General features: G+C 33.0%; 3 protein-coding genes and 1 non-coding gene across 6 annotated transcripts; 3 read left to right on the forward strand and 1 right to left on the reverse strand.

Moving 5' to 3' along the window:
• Nucleotides 1–1,030: 1,030 nt before the first annotated feature.
• LOC120217537 (BTB/POZ and MATH domain-containing protein 3-like) lies at nucleotides 1,031–18,027 on the forward strand. Of its 2 annotated transcripts, XR_005525149.1 has the most exons (5): nucleotides 1,031–1,638; nucleotides 2,436–2,784; nucleotides 3,069–3,345; nucleotides 3,852–4,116; nucleotides 17,989–18,027. XR_005525149.1 is itself a non-coding variant. In XM_039214626.1 (4 exons), the coding sequence occupies exons 1-4, from the start codon at nucleotides 1,271–1,273 to the stop codon at nucleotides 4,064–4,066; spliced, it is 1,209 nt and encodes a 402-aa protein (XP_039070557.1). In that variant the 5' UTR covers nucleotides 1,031–1,270; the 3' UTR covers nucleotides 4,067–4,225. The 2 variants fall into 2 exon arrangements, 1 of the variants encoding a protein (XP_039070557.1); XM_039214626.1 differs by lacking the exon at nucleotides 17,989–18,027 and having other exon boundaries at nucleotides 3,852–4,225.
• On the forward strand, nucleotides 5,710–6,727 carry LOC120217539 (ras-related protein Rab2BV-like). Its single transcript, XM_039214627.1, has 3 exons — nucleotides 5,710–5,773; nucleotides 5,908–6,103; nucleotides 6,240–6,727. Exons 2-3 carry the CDS (start codon nucleotides 5,939–5,941, stop codon nucleotides 6,723–6,725), a joined length of 651 nt encoding a protein of 216 aa, XP_039070558.1. The 5' UTR covers nucleotides 5,710–5,773; nucleotides 5,908–5,938; the 3' UTR covers nucleotides 6,726–6,727.
• LOC120217536 (folylpolyglutamate synthase-like) lies at nucleotides 7,834–14,322 on the reverse strand. Of its 2 annotated transcripts, none has more exons than XM_039214625.1 (16): nucleotides 14,146–14,322; nucleotides 13,945–14,095; nucleotides 13,772–13,837; nucleotides 13,166–13,275; nucleotides 12,944–13,004; nucleotides 12,230–12,313; nucleotides 12,053–12,109; nucleotides 11,855–11,915; nucleotides 11,163–11,209; nucleotides 10,971–11,048; nucleotides 10,667–10,828; nucleotides 10,337–10,585; nucleotides 9,742–9,820; nucleotides 9,177–9,329; nucleotides 8,766–8,926; nucleotides 7,834–8,200 (listed from the first exon to the last, which is right to left on the reverse strand). In XM_039214625.1, exons 1-16 carry the CDS (start codon nucleotides 14,286–14,288, stop codon nucleotides 8,141–8,143), a joined length of 1,722 nt encoding a protein of 573 aa, XP_039070556.1. In that variant the 5' UTR covers nucleotides 14,289–14,322; the 3' UTR covers nucleotides 7,834–8,140. The 2 variants fall into 2 exon arrangements, with proteins under 2 accessions (XP_039070556.1, XP_039070555.1); XM_039214624.1 differs by having other exon boundaries at nucleotides 10,667–10,824; nucleotides 10,967–11,048.
• TRNAP-AGG lies at nucleotides 16,115–16,186 on the forward strand. The gene has a single exon. It is a non-coding gene; the product is annotated as a tRNA-Pro (tRNA).
• Nucleotides 18,028–18,133: the final 106 nt, after the last annotated feature.

Below are 18,133 nucleotides of genomic sequence, written 5' to 3' on the forward strand. Positions count from 1 at the left end.
TAAAAAGTATTAATAAAACATTCATAAATAATATTGCAAAATTAAAAATAAATAAGAAAATTACAAATAATAATAATAATGCTCAATTAGTGCATTTCGTAGAGCAAAATTAATATGTTTATTAATCTAATTTCAATGTATTTTTATTTATCTCACAATTTAATATACTTTAATATATTATATTATGTTTAATATAATAAAATATAATAAAAAACTAAAACTAAAAAAAATTATAGCGTTTACTACAATCTCATCTCTACATGTAGCGTGCAGCTACAATTAATCTCCAAAGTGGAGATGCATTTAGCGCACACTGGAGCGTCTACAATGCATCTCTATCTTCACTCCAGCGCAGTGCTGGAGTTGCTCTAAAGCATATATGTCTTAATTCTCTTAGTTAGAGAGGAGACAATTCAACATGTTATAGAGAAATCTAACTAATGATCGAGAGTGTCTTGACATCGATAGAGGGATATCTCTTGTTGAGTTTGAGAATAGTTTGTAAAGAATATTTATGGATGCAAAAGGGAATATTGATTTTTTAGAAGTTTAGAGTTCGAGCAATGACGTATGCAGAGTGTGTTTATGTTATTTATGTTAATAAAATTCTAAAAAAAAATACTATCTTGTAATCTCCTAAGACCATTAAAAAATATTTTAATAAAATTTCAATAAAATATTATTTGATTAATGGATGACATTAACTCAAACAATAGTAGTAGAAATATTATCAAAGATAATAATACTTTAATCATTTTCTAATTCAATTAATATTTGACCAATCACTAAAACTAACTCAATCAAGAGCGATATATATTCCATTACCAAAACATGTATACATATTATAAAATATTTTACATATTTTTAGTTAATGCTTAATATATCATTATAACTAAATGTAAATACAAATAGTTTTTATATATTGTTTTTAATTATAATTTATACAAAAAAAATTACAATTTAATTACATAAAAATTTGCTACTCTCTTTTTATATAGCGCACACAAATGTCATTAACCAACTCAGAAACTCCACGAAGCAAAAAGACAAAAAAAAAATCTCAAGGAAAACCTCTTTTACATTTCCCTTCGGTCATTTTATCGCCTCCGCCGCCGGTGCTGCTGCTGACGCCACCACAATCCTCGTCACCTAGCCTCAACCTCTTATCTTCCACATTTTTCCTCACAATTTCTCCAAATTTACCTTAGAAATGAAATTTCTAGGGTTAGGGTTTTGGGAAACTCGATGAAAAAAAGAAAAGAAAAGAAACATGGAAGATTTAAAGGACTCGGAATCAAAATCGGTGTGCGAGACGGTGAACGGGTCACACCAATTCACGATCAAGGGTTATTCGTTGGCGAAAGGGATGGGTCCTGGGAAATGTATATCCAGCGATGTTTTTACAGTCGGAGGTTACGATTGGGCGATTTACTTTTACCCCGACGGTAAAAATCCAGAGGATAGTGCGATGTATGTTTCGGTTTTCATTGCGCTGGCTAGCGAAGGTACCGATGTTAGAGCGCTTTTCGAGCTCACCCTTGTTGACCAGAGCGGGAAAGGGAAGCATAAGGTTCATAGTCACTTTGATAAAGCGTTGGAGAGTGGGCCTTATACGTTGAAGTACAGAGGAAGCATGTGGTAAGAATTTTGAGTTTATAATTTAGGGGTTTGGTTAATAATTTTATATTCTTTTTAAAACTCTAGTTATCTGTTTGTTGGGAGAATGAATCTGATATTTATTTGGTACTTGTTATTTCAATTATGATTATTATATGGGTATGTATGTTGGTGAATTTTGATCGAAAATGGGGTTCAGCAGTTCTATTACTATTCATTGTCATAAATTCTTCCTTACCATGATCGTATTTAAGGTATATGTTTGGGCCATTCATGTATTCGTGCTGTCTGTACTCTGTAGTTATCTTTCTGTAAAGTCCATTGAATAGAATATATGGAATTGTTATTATGATTTTGTTTGATTAAACTGACAACCGAGGGTGCTGTTTTAGGACAAGCTAATTGTGAAGCATTACTTTCTTGGCAAATTCTCTTTCATTTAATTTTGAGGATCTAAGCATTACACTGAAATTTATCTGTGCCCAATAATTATGAAGTAGTTAAAACCACATTGAAGCTGTTGTATAACTTAAGCAAACCTGGACAAGACCCAATGAGGCAATGACATAACCCAAGGAAATAAAACCTGGCTCTTTCCGATGAAACGTGTGCTGGTGATTTCCATTTAGTTTCACTTTAAATGTTATATGATCATCTGTGTTGTTGAAATATGTGCATATTCTATTGATGAGCATCTAGGTTTCTCTACGTCTTACTATGAGATTTTAAATATATATGTTCACTGAATATGGTACATGTATAAGTCCGTATGATATTTTAATAACGATGATTTTACCTTCTTTTTTTCATGCATTCAGGGGATACAAACGATTCTTTAGAAGAACAACTTTAGAAGGTTCTGACTACATAAAGGATGATTGTCTAATCATGAACTGCACTGTTGGAGTAGTCAGGACTCGCCTTGAGGGGCCAAAATTGTCTTCTATTCCTGTATCCCCATCAGACATGGGTCAGAATTTGAGAGTTCTGCTAGAATCTGAAAATAACTGTGATATAGTTTTTCAAGTTGGTGATGAGACGTTTAAAGCACATAAGTTGATCCTTGCTGCACGCTCACCTGTTTTTAAAGCACAGTTTTTTGGGCTCGTCGGGAACCCTAACTTGGATAAAATAGTAGTGAAAGATTTCGAGCCTTCTATCTTCAAGGTGATCCTTCCTTTTACTTTCTTTTGGACTTTGAAGAATGGACCTACAACTAGTGTATTGCATAATCAAACACTTGAAAGAAATTTGTTAAATGCATATTTTTATTAAAATTTGTTATACATAATACATAATCTTTTAAAACTTATTTTTAAATATTCAACTGGTAACCGGCTTTGAACCATTGCCAAGTATAGATTTTAGCTTTATAGATGTGCTTTTTCATGTTCTTTTTTGGCGAATCAGCTCGAACGAAAATTCATCCTAACCCTTGTCTGCTCTTCCAGGCAATGCTTTTATTTATTTATACCGACAAGCTTCCTGATGTACAAGAAATTACAGACTCAACATCTATGTGTACATCTACCAACATGGTGCAGCATCTTTTGGCTGCCGCTGATCTGTACAATTTAGATAGACTCAAAGTGTTGTGTGAGGCAAAATTGTGCGAAGAACTTAATGCTGCCACAGTGGCATCGACCCTAGCACTTGCTGAGCAGCACCATTGTGCACAGCTGAAGGCCATATGTTTGAAATTTGCTGCAACTCCGGCGAACTTGGGAGGTACGTGTTAGTAGATACTACGGTACAAATTCCAGGTTATGTAAACTTGGTTTTTGTATTGTTTTAAACTTTAGAATCCTTTTTGTACTTTCTCGTACGTGTCTAGCTCTTGATGATGGATGCTAATATTTCAATTTTACCGGCCCCTCTTTAAGGTTAAGGTACATAATACCTTAACCCCTCAAGCAGGTTTTAGATAAAAATATTATGTGAAATGCTGAGAAATGGATTAGAGCACAGTATTCTTGTGGTCAAAACTGCTCAATGCTTCGGATATTGGAATGTACCCTTGAAAATTTGTTCATCTGAATGTTATTTTGTTGGACGCACAAGTTAGTTATTTGTTGCGTCTTGGAGTTGATTCTTTTACAGTATGTTTTTTTTTATTTAAGCTTGGCCTATCAATTGTTGACAACCTGTGTGTGAGTAGTTCCGAGGTCATTGGAAAGCAATTGTTCGGCAATGATAACATGTAAGCTAATTTGTATTCCCAATGTCTTTTGCAGCGGTAATGCAATCGGAAGGGTTCAGGCACTTGGAGGAATCTTGCCCGTCCTTGTTGTTGGAGCTGTTGAAGGCCTTTGCGTCCAGTGAGGAGAGCTTAAGCCTGCTATCAAGTCGGAAGAGGAGAGCCAGCAGTGTATATGGGATGGATCTTGCAGCGGAAGGTCCTGTGGCAGAATCCATGAACCCGAACGGCAGGCGAGTTCGGAGACGCTGATTTGCTATGGTAAGCGTATTTTGATGTGTTTCCGGGACACAGGATTGAAATATTGGAAGGAGTGCCGGGTACTGTATTTACATGGTTAACATAATAGTTGGAACTTGAAATGGATTTTTGGTTCTATATAAAAAGGGACTAGTTTTCTTGAGGTTGAAATGTATTTACTCCTTGTTTCTGGGGCAAATAATTAAGTTAATTGTTTTATTTTGGCTTTTTTTTATTATAACTTTGGTATCTAATTCATTGGTCAACTAATTTGGATTGAATATTAAAACCTATTATGGGATGATTCTCTTAATCCGGAGAAAATATGTGACCTAACGTCTTATCTCATTAAATCGATCGAGATAGGACAAATTAATTGTTGGTATTTGGCTGTATTTTTAGTCCAATGATAAAAAGGGCATCTCAAGCAATTTAGCTTTCATTTAAAATAATAAACACTTAATTGATTATGAAGTTAATTTGAATGTATAAGGATCTCAAGCAATTTAGCTTCGATATAAAATAATAAATAAATAATTTGAATTTTATCGGCTTCTCTAAAGCCGTGGGAATCTACTCTGTGGTTGAAGTTGGGGAGCGTTCGTCGCACACTTGGGTTATAGAGGCAAGGCAGGTTATTCTTGAATTTTATTTTGTCTTGGAATACACAGAGGGTGACATCGCCTTTTATTCTTCAACATGTACGAGAGTTGGTGGATGGAAATTGGTCAATATCATTCTCATATGATCCACAAGAGCGAATAGGCTAGTCGATAGAATAACGAAGATGAAGATAATTTTACAGGATGAATCCTTCCGATGTCTTTTGATGCTATTCTCTCGGTCCTCCATGAAGATGGTTTAAGTCTGAGTGTTTGATTTTTTTTATACCAAGAAAAAAAAAAGGTATCACAGCAATTTCTAAATCTAAAAAAAATAGATAAAATTGATCTTTTTAAAATAGTGTATTCATTAAAAAATTTATCCATTCTAGTGCTAATTATTGGTGCAATTAGTAAATGTATTATATATAAGTTATATTTAGTCACATATTCATAATTTTTATTAACTTAAGAATGTATATTTTTTTAAAATAAATTTCAATCCGACTCATCTAATAGAAATAATATAACTAAATTACATGATTAAAAATTATCAAATTGAAAAACACGAATCAAATCTACACTAACATTTCATATATGAACTAATAATAAGATTTAATTTAACATATTTTACATCTATTAATAAAACATTTTAGAAAGAAGGGGAAATATATAAAATTTTAAAAAATAATTGAATTTAGGTACCATTTTTACGATTTTTAAATTCTAACACATTATTTTCCTTTTTTGAGATGGAATCAAATATCAATACACGTCACTTTTTAAACAGTTCATCGACACAAAATAAAGACTATAACGGATTTATTGAATCTAAACTAGAATAATTCTTTTTTAATCCGTTAAAATTTTACTCTAATCCCTCAAAAATTAATATTTCAATTTTAGCCCCTCTAAATATAATTTCTGACGTTGCTCCTAACTTCAATCAAATGGCCGCTATATGTGCCTTCTCATTCGTTTTTTCTGTTGTGTTCTCTCTTTGGCTATGGAAAAACAAAAACTTTCGCACAAAACATTCACCAAAAATCTGGAATTACACTAATCACATTTTGCATATCCATAATCAAATATTAATCGAGTATTCAATCCCTTTATGGTTAGTCTCTTCTCTCCCTACACTCTTTTAATTTATGAATTTTGATTTCTACTTTTTTTTTTATAAAAATTCAGATTATTTTGTAACCATCTTTATAATTTCACGATAATGTTAATTCATTTTTCTCTGTCTAGTTGGTTTGGAATTTGATAAAAGAAAGTGTAAATGGCATATAAAGTGGATCATGAATATGATTATTTATTCAAAATTGTATTGATCGGAGATTCGGGTGTCGGAAAATCGAATATTCTTTCGAGATTTACAAGAAATGAGTTTTGCTTGGACTCCAAGTCTACTATTGGTGTTGAATTTGCAACAAGGACTCTTCAGGTTATTTATATCTATATCCATATATGATTATTTCTTCTTTTATTGTTTAATATTCATTACATCTACAATCATAAATGTATGGACGACCGTAATTTAAATCCGAGTGGTTTCTTGCAATATTTTTTTTTGGGTTCAGGTAGAAGGGAAGACTGTTAAAGCGCAGATATGGGACACGGCCGGTCAGGAGCGGTATCGAGCAATCACAAGTGCTTACTATAGAGGAGCGGTCGGGGCACTTCTCGTTTACGACATAACCAAAAGGCAAACCTTCGACAACACCGTGCGATGGCTCAAAGAATTGCGAGACCACGCGGGTTCGAACATCGTCGTGATCATGATGATCGGGAACAAATCGGACCTCAATCACCTTCGAGCAGTATCGAAGGAAGATGCCGAGAGCTTGGCAGAAAAAGAAGGTCTGTTGTTCCTAGAGACTTCGGCACTCGGAGCTATCAACATCGATAAAGCGTTCCAAAAGATATTGATGGATATTTATCAAATCTTGAGCAGAAAAGCATTGGCAGCACAAGAAAATTCGGCTACTAGCCTTCCTCGAGGAACTAGCATCATTCTCTCCAAGACCAACAAAAATGGAAATAAAATTGCTTGTTGTTCTCCTTAGAATGAAGTAGCTTTTTTTTTCTTCCAGAAATACTTTGCTTGTTCACGTGTTTTTTTCCCGCTTGTTTTTGGGCTTGAAGTATGATATTGGACTCGTTATTCAAACTCAGGTCTTATAAAGAGATGAGTTATTAGGGCGCCTAAGTTTTTGTCCTTAAAAAATATGTTTAGGCTTGTGAGTTCGGTTTGTATTTCGAAATGCTCTTTAATATTTTAGCCAACAAAAAATTATTGAATGTTAATTATTTTTATTTGTATTAATAATTAAATTTTCTGAATTTGGTGTTCAATCAAAACTCCAAATCAAGATTTAAGGGTATGGTTTGAGTATAAGATTTAAGGGAATGAGTAAGTTCAATTTAATTATAATTCTTTTAATTTTAAATTATTCTAGTCAAATTATTCAAGTAGATTCAATTTTTTTTTATTTGAGTTTAGAATTTGAATTCAGTCTATATTTGTAAAGTTCAAATATAAAAAAATCAAAAATCAAAATAATATTTTAATCTTTAATTAAATAATTAAATATTTTGTGATTTGATCTTGCTTACTTAATTTTTATTTTTTTAGTTGTTTTATATCTATTTTGATCAAATTTAATCCATTTTCACTAAATTTAAACTAAAGATAAAACTCAATTCGATTCCCAAAGAATATAATATTTTTTTCAGTTTTCAACGAGTCAAATTATTCAAGTCAACTTGAATTAAATTTGATCCAAATTTAAATTTTTAAATTTCAAATAAACAACAAAATCAAAATTTTAAGTAAATAATTTAATACTTTTACAATTTTATCCCTAGATTTCTTTTTTTTCCCCTCCAATTATTCCTCTAATTTTTAAACTTAAAAACTCAAATAAATACATTCAGTCCAACTTAACTCGAATTTCATAAACTTAATTAAAAAATTCAAATAAAATTTAACTGATTAAATAATACTAATAAATTCGACAAACTTAAAATGTCTAAAATCAAACCAGTCAAAGGAAATATGTACGGCAGTAATACGAAAAAACACCTCTACTATAGGCATAGAGAGGCAAAAGGGACTTTCTTTACTATAGGTATTGGCACCTTATAGAGGTATTATCACGTAAATTTACTTCATTTGCTTGCAGCATCACCAAAACAATTATTCGATTTGTCAAATCAAAATGAATTGCGATGTTTAGTTGGATTTGTCTCAACATGTTTCAAAAACAATAATTCATTAGCTCGTTGAAGTTATGCCGATTTCGGAATTCATAAATGAAAGTGTTTACCTAAGCTAGCAACCCACCCACCCCCCGAGAAACCGACACTTCGGAAGCCTAATGCAGGCGGTTGAGGACCATGGGGAAGTTGCCTCGATCGGTAAAGAAAACGAACCCACGTTGTCTCTGTTACATGAACGATGTCAGAGGGAGATTCAGCCTCATTTCTTGATTAATCTCAAGACGTCACCTACGAGATGCAGGGAACCGGTGACGAGGACCTAATCAATCAGAAAAAGGGAATTACAAACCCAAGAGGAAGACAAAAGGTCCGGGTTATAAGCATTAAAGAAAAAGTTACAACCGAACCACGACATCAATACTTCTTCAAAAAGACCCGATAAAATGAGTATATATATGGGGTATGCCTATAGGCAAGTTTTTGCTGAGTTCTCCCAACCTATGTTTAAAATATTGAGCATGTCGTGCCGGAGACAGATATCTGAAATTGATACTCTTTTGATGAATTATTCGTTCCCAGGTAGGCTACAAATTTAAAAATATTAAGATTAACTCACAATAGATTATCCGTGATTTACTCGGTTTAATTAAAAAACTAATGTTTTGGAGGAACAAGTGTCACTCGGTGGCTCGATTCATGCACAGCCCTACCTGTTCTAAAAGCCTATGAGGTACGCGTTCAACAACTGTAAAAAAAAAAAGTTGAAATCCGTAAACTACTCTAAAGTACTATAGCTAAGAACTCAACCTGAAGTATTCTAACCTTGTTATATACAAACGGCAGGTAAATACTGACAACAGTGAGTTTATAATCTCAAGCATTACCTGAAACCGAACAAATCGGTCCTTCTGGGCAGTATCCCTGAGCCATTTTATAGCAGATGGTAGAGAAGAAAAGACGGAACTGTTTTTACAACACCTAACGCTCATTCCTGTATCGTCTTTCACTTCTTCAATAACTTGATCGGTGTTACTGGCCTCCCCTCCTAGTATATGCAGAAAACTATCATCTTAAACAAAACCGAACAAAACACCCATGATTATGCACCATGTCTCCAATTACTTTGCGCATTTTGCGATGATCATTATTAAGATCAATTCACTCATATGATCAAGCAGATAATGGAACTTGAATCCAAGGGAAGTAAATCCCATTAGAAATAAAATATGGGGAAAGAAAAAAGCTTTTGAATTTTGAAAAATAAGAAGAATGTGATGCATTTATTAGGTGGATACCTTTATCATTCTGCAGAAGGTTTTCCCACACTCTTTGAAGAGCAAATTGCCATGACAAATCAACTTGAGGATCAACTGTAGGTAAAGTATTGGATCCAACCTTGTGATACACCGATATGTTCGGCACAAAGAGCGCCTTCCTGAAATGGACACCTGAAATAATGATTAACAGATTGTAAAAAACATAATATATAAATTTCTTTGTCCAAGAAAGTTTCCTGTCATCCCATTGACATGAAATCTGAAGTTTCTTCTTGTCAAGATGAATCTTAACTTTTGTTCGATCCAAAGAAGAATATAAACTTGTCTAGAAAAAATCTATGTCGCTCTGAATTTTTTTTTCTTAAAGTAACCGTGTTTGACATCTATGTCCAACATATATTCAGACATGGGTATGGAGATATAACCCTCCAAATATATGGATTAAAGCACTTGAACATAATCATTCCCCTTAAATACCAGTTTTTCATGAACTTCAAATGCAATTATGACGCTTTCCATCACATGGATATAAAATTCTATCCAAGGAAACACATCTAAACATGCCTGTAACTCGAGCAATTACCATGGCTGGAACAAGTCCTCATCAAGCGCGGCAGAAGCAATTGTGGATCTCGCACAGACATACAATTGAACAGCAGAATCTGCAAGTAATTCTCAAAATTTTAGTCCACCATCAGCAAGATGCAGTCTAAATCTAGTTTACAGATTGAAGTTCAGAAAGTCAAGAAAAAACCAAGCACAAAAATATAAATTAGATGTACATGCACGCATGTTAGGAAAATGTGAACAGTTTACAGCTCAAGGAACAATCAAAATATATGTTTACTCTCGCTTCATGTTATGTTTGAGTTTTATAAACTCAATCATCAAACTTATGAGTTCCGAAGCTTTCTGAAAACCCAATACCATCCAAGGTTAAGATTATCCTTAATACTATTAACTCATAAGCAAAATACAAGTCAGCAACATACTCTATGTGTTTGATTGCTTCTTTCAACTTGCTAAAATAGAAAAGTTTGAATAGCAGATATAATGAGACCACATATATACGTTATGAGAATATCAACAACACTGATGTCCATAAGGATGAAGTACTCTCTTTTACGTATAAGTTCTAGACAATCGAAATTATTGTGGAACAAAGTAGGGTACTCTACCTGGGCAGTATCCTTAGATCTTTCGTCCGATTGCTGCTGTGACTCAGAATTCTGGTCTGATTGGTGATTATCATCCTTAGTGCAAAGGGAAAACCACCTCGCACAAGCTTCCATGCTTTCAGGACTGTGGGCTCCATCCAAATAAAAGACCAGATTTTCAATGTCAGGAAATTGATCACGGACAATCTGAGCCCGCCCTTGCAAACTAGCTGTTGTTAAGCCCTTGATAAAGGGTTCAGGTAATGGACCCTATTCCAAGGAAATAAACAACTTTTAAGCAAAAAGTAGTTAGAATGCAGAGAAAGAAAGTCTCTAATAAATAGAACCCACTGTTTGATTGAAATTGCTGATAGGATGACCAGTCCTCTGAAGCCAAGCAGTACACAGTGCAACAGCAAGACCAGCATTTAAATATTGATGTTCACCTTCAAGTGCAAGCTTCAAACCATTCAGTGAACTTGCATCAATTGGATGCGCCACTTGAAGGTCTACCTGTGAAGAACATAATCATCTTCAGACTAGCATAGCTTATGTCCTTTAGAACAAGGCAAAATCCAGAATTTGAATACAAGTTGAGTCGCACGTTTAAAGTTTTTGTAAGGGAACTCAGAAAAGAAAAAGTTGCGAAACTTACATTTAACTTCGAAGCTTTCTCTTCAAGCATCTGCATTGCCTCAACAGGTTGAGGTACGGTAAAGGCCGGTATCTCATGCTGCAGTAGAAAAGGTTCAAACAAAGAATAGAAGGAGAAAGAAATAAATTATGTTACAACACAGAAACAGACCCTTATCATATGCTTTAAATATAGTTCTAAAAGTAAAAACACCTTAAATATACCAGCCTTCTCCCCAGCAATTTTTCTCAGAGTATTTCCTGTTTATGGTCATCCAGAAAAGAAAAGAAAGCAAAATCTTTAGCATTACCTTGAATTATTCTGAAAGCAGGAAGTTCTTTTTCTGACATACGTGGTAACTGTCTTTCGTAGCTCAGAAAGTTGGTACAGAGGGACACTAAGAAGATTTCATAGTTTAAATTGAGGAAGCAGATAGACAACAAATTTGACCTGATGGAACATAAACTACTGGTACCGGTTTAAGACCAGTACAACTACAACCGGGATGCCGAATGCTGGTACAGTATTGACTACCATGTAGACAACACTAAAGCAAGTCTTACTATACTTTCACTTAATTCTGCATAATTTAGATTTTCTCCATTTTAAGCTTAAAACTTCAAGTGCTCCGGATAATGAAACCTCACAGATGTAATGAAAATATAGTTGCCAACATGAGGTTAAAAAAATCATTGATATTATGAATTTACTGCATGATGTTAAGATAATGCAATACAAATTAAAATGCTTCTTTGTCTCTCAAAGATCTTATTCAGCAATTTCAAAAAACTATTAAGGGATCTGTCATTTATATTACGTTATCAACTACAATACAATTATGAGAAATTTGTTTTAGGCCATTACTTTTTAGCGATCAACTGATGTAATATATATATAACACTAACCAAGAATCTCCATGTGGTCATACCCAAGGGAAGATACACCACACACAATGGGTGCTTGAACCTAAAAAATAACACATACTGACAAAAATTAGAACAAAATAAGCACTAGCATTATATTTCAGCACTACGGAGGCCACAAATTATACGCTTTGCTTGGAAGACATCTAGCGTATTCGAGAACAAAATTAGGGAACATACCACATTAGTTGCATCAAACCTTCCACCCAAACCAACCTCCAGAATAGCAACATCAACCTGCATATAAAATTTAAAGGCAATATTTATTTTTGCTTCACTAGCAGAGGATGCTCATGAAATGGAAGAAGTAATACGGAAAAACAGCTTCATATAGAAGGATCATAACACACATCAAACCTTCTCTGCGGCAAATATCTTAAAGGCAAGCAAGGCCAGAAAGCGAAAGTATGTAGGCATTGGTACATCATCACTGGTGTTTTCCTGTAAATCAATGAAAAAAAGGTCAACAGGACTAAACACATTGTTCAAGCGAAAAGCTAAAATGAAAGACAATATTGTTTGTTCAATGTTATATATGGAACTGGTTAGAGAGAATATATTGTAGATGATGCTGTTTAAAGTTGTCAAAGACGGAAAATCTAGGTAAGTCCATGTGTACTATTCAGGATTGTTTGAAATGCTACACGGCTCAATTCTTATTCTTTCTAGTAGGTAGGTTGGCTACAGAAGCCCCAACTTCATGTTGCCATGCCGAATTCTCAAGAAGTATCCCCCCCCCCCCCAAAAAAAAAAAACATTCATATCCACTTGTAAGATTGTCACTTTAAGTCTGATGATACTTTGTTGAATACAGGTACCATGAGAAATACTTAATAAGCAAATTCTAATAATTATTTTAGGACCAATTAATGTATAATGCTAGTTGTTAAAATAAAAAGTCTTTATTGCAGAGCCTAATGCTTAATACTTAGAACAGAAAATAATCCACATTAAAAATAAAATATAGTACTGGTTAACAAAACCCACAAACTTGTGGATTGACATGCTCAATTCATTAAATGGGTTTTGTTAACCAGTACTATTCAGTGTGAAACACTACTGCAGACGTACCTTCAGCCTATCATAGCACCACCAGAAATATTCCAAGAATTTCTCCTCACATATTTCCACACTGAAGCAGCCAAAAAAGCAAGATTTTTTATAAAAAAAAAACTATGTATAGCAGTGGTTAGCCAACATTTAGATAATGCAAAGAAGAAGAAATATAGACATTAATTTAAATTCTTACCTAAAATAAATCAAATAGACATACAAGCAAATTGACACACTTACCCATCCAACCGAAACCTCTCACGAACATCTATAAGGTGTGGGGACGTGAAAAGTCCGGTCCGAAACCCACAATTACGTAATATAGATTCTGCAAACGTGCATGTTGATCCCTTTTCAATTTTCCAAATGAAGAAAGAATCAGTATAACAATACACATGTCATATAAAAACAAGATAGAAGAACTATGTTTCACTGAAGCCAGCTAGACAAAAATAGCACTAATGCCTAAGCCAAAGTGGTAAGGAGTTCAGTATCACATATGCAAGTCTTGGTTTCGAGTCTAACGGAGAAAATAGATGTTGGGAGAGTTTTCCCACTTCAGAGGGTCAATCTAACTCGACTCCGAAATAGTTGGACCCAATGTGACCAAAAAAGAGTATAAGCTAGTCGAAAATTGCGGCGAATGCGAGGACAATGAGTCTTCCCACTTCGGAGGGTCAACCTAACTCAACTCCAATATAGTTGGAGCCCAATGCGATAGAAAAAGAGTATAAGCTAGTTGAAAATAGTGGCGAATACGAAGACAAAGTTATAGATAAATGCAGCATACGAAGAAAAAGGACGGGAAAAGATTCTTAAAGTTAATTAGCTAAAATTTGTCAATACCTTTCCTTTAGTGCCAGCAACATGAATGATTTTCAACTGCGGAATCGCGTCTTCTAATTCCAAAATCTAAAACCCGATAAACACACAACCCAATTCAAAGTTAGTAAATAAAACAGACAAATAAATTTCTTAAAAAAACAACTCCAATAAAAAAACATAACAACGAAAATTACTTTCAAATAATCAAAAAGCAAGTCGAAACGATCCCCTTTATTACTCTTATCAGCACGACTCCGTTTCGTTATCAACGAAGACAACACATTCAACGTCGAATCGTATCGATCCGCCACAGACTCCATCGATCCTCCTACAGAAAAAACAAAGCTAAAATCATTAAAAACGAAAATTTTGATGAAAAAATTACTTTTTTTAACCTTTGGCCATCGGAATTTGGATGAAAGGATTGGGAAACTGAGAGAAGGGGCTGAGGAGTGAAGACGAAGTGATGAGATTGAGATTGGGATTGGAGGGCTGAGAAATTATAAGGCAAGCAATTCACATACTCCAACTGTGACATTTTTTTCCTATTTTTTGTGGGTCGGTCGCTGACAACGATTGTCTGCTATCATTTTATTCTATATTTTAAAACTTTTGGTAAAACTTTTGAAAAAGCCCCTAAACTTTTCTGCGTGTTCTTTTCAACACCTAAACAAAAGGCAAAATTGATTTTTTTGACTCCTTAATTTATGTTATTTTTCAATTCTTTTATCAAATTAACCCAAATATGATATAAAAATAACACCATTTCGTCTCTGTTAAAATGTTGGTGTTAGTTGTTTTATCATTTTCTATCACGTCATTAAAAAGTTCATTAAGAATTGTTAAAAATGGAGTTGATAAATTTCAATAAAGACGAATTAATTATTTTTTGAATTTTTTGATGCTATGATATAAAATGATAAAGTATTTGACACTAACATTTCGGACAATTTGATAAATAGTATAAGTTCAAGGGTAAGAAAAACACAATAAAAATGTAAGAGTTAAAATGAATAAACTGATAAAGTTGAGGGGTCAAAATGTCATTATGCCTAAATAAAACTATAAAAGAGCTAATTTCATTGTACGTCGTCACAATATTATTTAAATTTTAAATTGATCTTTGAATTTGAAAATATTTTAATTGAATCCTCATATATTAGTACTATATTAATCAAAATCATTTTATCAACCTAGAGATTAGCTTGAGCACTAAATGTTTGCCTAAATTTAGCTTGATATATTTTAAACATGCCATAATGATAAAATTAGCCCTCAACATTTGTTCAAAAGATCATTTTAGACCATGTTTTTTGAACATTTTTGTCCCAAACATTTTAATTTTTGGTTAAAATAGCTCTTGTTAGATAGAAAATGTTAGTTAACTAATTGTCAAAGCACGTGGTATTTCCACGTGTTCTTAATTACTAACATGTCACATGTCATATCACCAAAATTTTATATCACCTAAAATGATGACGTGTCATGTGCTATTACTCAAATTGATTACATGACACTTGTCATGTCACCCAAAGTAATGACCTAAAATATGCCATGTTACTCAAATTGATGACATGGCTCGCATCATGACACTCAAATTGATGGTGTAACATTTGTCACGTCACAAATTAAGCATGTGTAAAAATATCACATTAAAAACATATATTAACTGTTAATCAGCCAACATTTTCTATCCAATCTAGGTTATTTTGACAAAAAAATAAATAAACATCGATGACTAAAATACTTAAAAATATAATAAAAGTCGAAGTATTTGGACAAATATTAAAAACTAATTTTATCATTATATATTCAAACATACAGATCAAACATTAACTATGTATGTAGTTATAGAACCTAATCTTGTTAACATTTTTGCACGTTACATAAAGAGACATAACCATAATTTTAGTTCAATGGACAAAGTATAATTAATAATAAAAAAAAGGGACAAAATCAAAATAATCAACACTTGAATACCTAAATAGATATTTATTCCTATATATTTTTTAATAAAAATTTGGGTACAGTAGCTCCCTAAGAGTGTACATAGCTTCATCATTGGTCACATATAACTTGATCATACAATAATTCTATCATGAGTTCTAAATATATTTCACATAAAATTTAAATTGACGTTCAACATATAAATTGACAGTTATGAAAGATTTAATTGAAAAAATATTAATATTTGAAGTCTTGGTTAAAACATTTTGACGTTTATAGATTTATTTATAATCTAGACAACAATATAGGATATTTCACACAAGTAATCCTAAATAGAGCTTAAAGGGATTATTATGTAAAGGTGATTTTTTTTATTTAAATTTAAATTTAAACTTGTGTTCTTTGTATCAGCAGCAAGGGCATTTGGTCTAGTGGTATGATTCTCGCTTAGGGTGCGAGAGGTCCCGAGTTCAATTCTCGGAATGCCCCAATTTTTTCTCTTTTCTGTTTTTACCCTTTTGGGGTACAATTATGTTCTCAGTCCCTCTGCTTCAAATTCTATTAATTTGGTCCATTTATTCTTTTAATTTAATGATTAAAGTAAACTGCTATGAAAAGGATAGACTCTTTTGATATAGAAACTGCTTCAAATTAAGTACAAGAATGTGTTAAAACATAACCAACTCATATAGATCAGCATTTTACTACAGCAAAGTTGTGTGTTATCAACTCATACACTATCTGTTTTACTACCTTAAGTCTTTGCTTTTGGATCGACTCCGAGATAATTAGTCGAAACCCTCTTCACGCCAGTTCCACGACGTCTTGTTGCTGTTGCTGCTCTTCTTGAGAAAAGGGGTTCTTTCACGCCTTGCAGGGCTGATCTGAGCCGCAGCCGGTGAAAAGTTTGCAGGGCTGTTGCTCTCCTTGAGAATGATAACATAAAGATGAGAATACGGTTATTGTATGCAGCTGTGAGAGGTTATGGTATTTGTTACAGCTGTATTATATTTGTTGGTTTGTTATAACCTCTACGAGAGGTGCATTTGAGGATCTATAAATACTGTAAAGGTCTACCAATGAAAGCAAGTATTCGGTGATTGTAAAAACCTAAAATCTAATAGAGAAAATGAGTTCCTTCACCCCTTTTGCATCGAATAGAAACCTTTTTGCACACGCTTACACTAACTGTAATATGTATGACCCGATCATAACTTTTCGAAATTCTTCGTTTAAGTCATCTACATATAAGCAAATCGTCAATACGTCCCACGATGTTATATGCCAGACATCCCAGAATGAAGTAGCTTTCGGTAAAACGGACATTTTCGGAATAAGGGTTCGAAGTTCAGACCTTGTTGCACTGGATTGTTGCAGGAGAGTTCCATCTCTTTCTGCTACATATTCTCTCTTATCCCCATCAACCATCATATCTTTTACCTTTCCCCATGATGATTTTGTCGTAGATCGGTTCGGATTAACTGGGCATTTCGAGTAAAATCTTCGACGGCACACATATATTGAGGCTTCAACGTGGTTTGCAATCTCAAGAGCAACATGGTTCGATGATAGAATGAGAAAATCGAACAAACACTGTAAAAAATTCATAAATCATATATATTCAAATAACTACAATTCAAATCGGTTTAATTTTTCAAACATTATATACAATAATCGAAAATGAATGTTAGAATTCGAATTATAGAAAATCATGAATGAATTACTCGAACATGATACATTTGATGGGGAAAAAAAGAGTTTATGCATTCACTGCAAGGCCTATTTGCCCTTAACTAAATGGCATTTCATTAACACTAATGTGCGTTTGAAATTCTCAAATAACTGAATCTGGGTATTATTATTATTACTATTTACTTAGCAATAAACAAAGTACTTTCTTAACAAATAAGCACCTTTCTCTTAATTGTTAATTAATGTGTATTTTAAGTAGTTAACGAAAAAAACATGATGTGTTAACACCATATAATTACTTTAAATTTTGAACCTATTTATTTTTATTTTTATCACATTGGCCGTATCTATACTTAATTATTTAGCAATAGATTAAGTACTTTCTTAACAAGTAAGTACCTCAATCTTAATTGCTAATTAATATGTATTTAAGTATTTAAAGAAAAACCGTGACATGTGTCCACTCTGTATAACCACTTTAAATTTTTAACCTATTTATTAATAATATTATATTTGGCTGAATTCAATTAATTTATATTTTATTTAAAATTTATGAGTTAAGTTAAAATGTAATAAACCAATAACTTAAATGGTCAAAGTATATATATTTTTTTGAAATTGACAACCAAAATAAGATAAAAAAAAAGATCATCAGTATAGTTTACTTGATTTTTAAATGATGGTTTGAGATATGTTTTCAATTTTATTATTTTTAAATAAAAATTTAATTGAAACAACATTTCA

Source organism: Hibiscus syriacus, unplaced genomic scaffold (assembly GCF_006381635.1).
Source record: "Hibiscus syriacus cultivar Baekdansim isolate YM2019G1 unplaced genomic scaffold, ASM638163v2 tig00110187_pilon, whole genome shotgun sequence".
Taxonomy (NCBI): Eukaryota; Viridiplantae; Streptophyta; class Magnoliopsida; order Malvales; family Malvaceae; genus Hibiscus; species Hibiscus syriacus.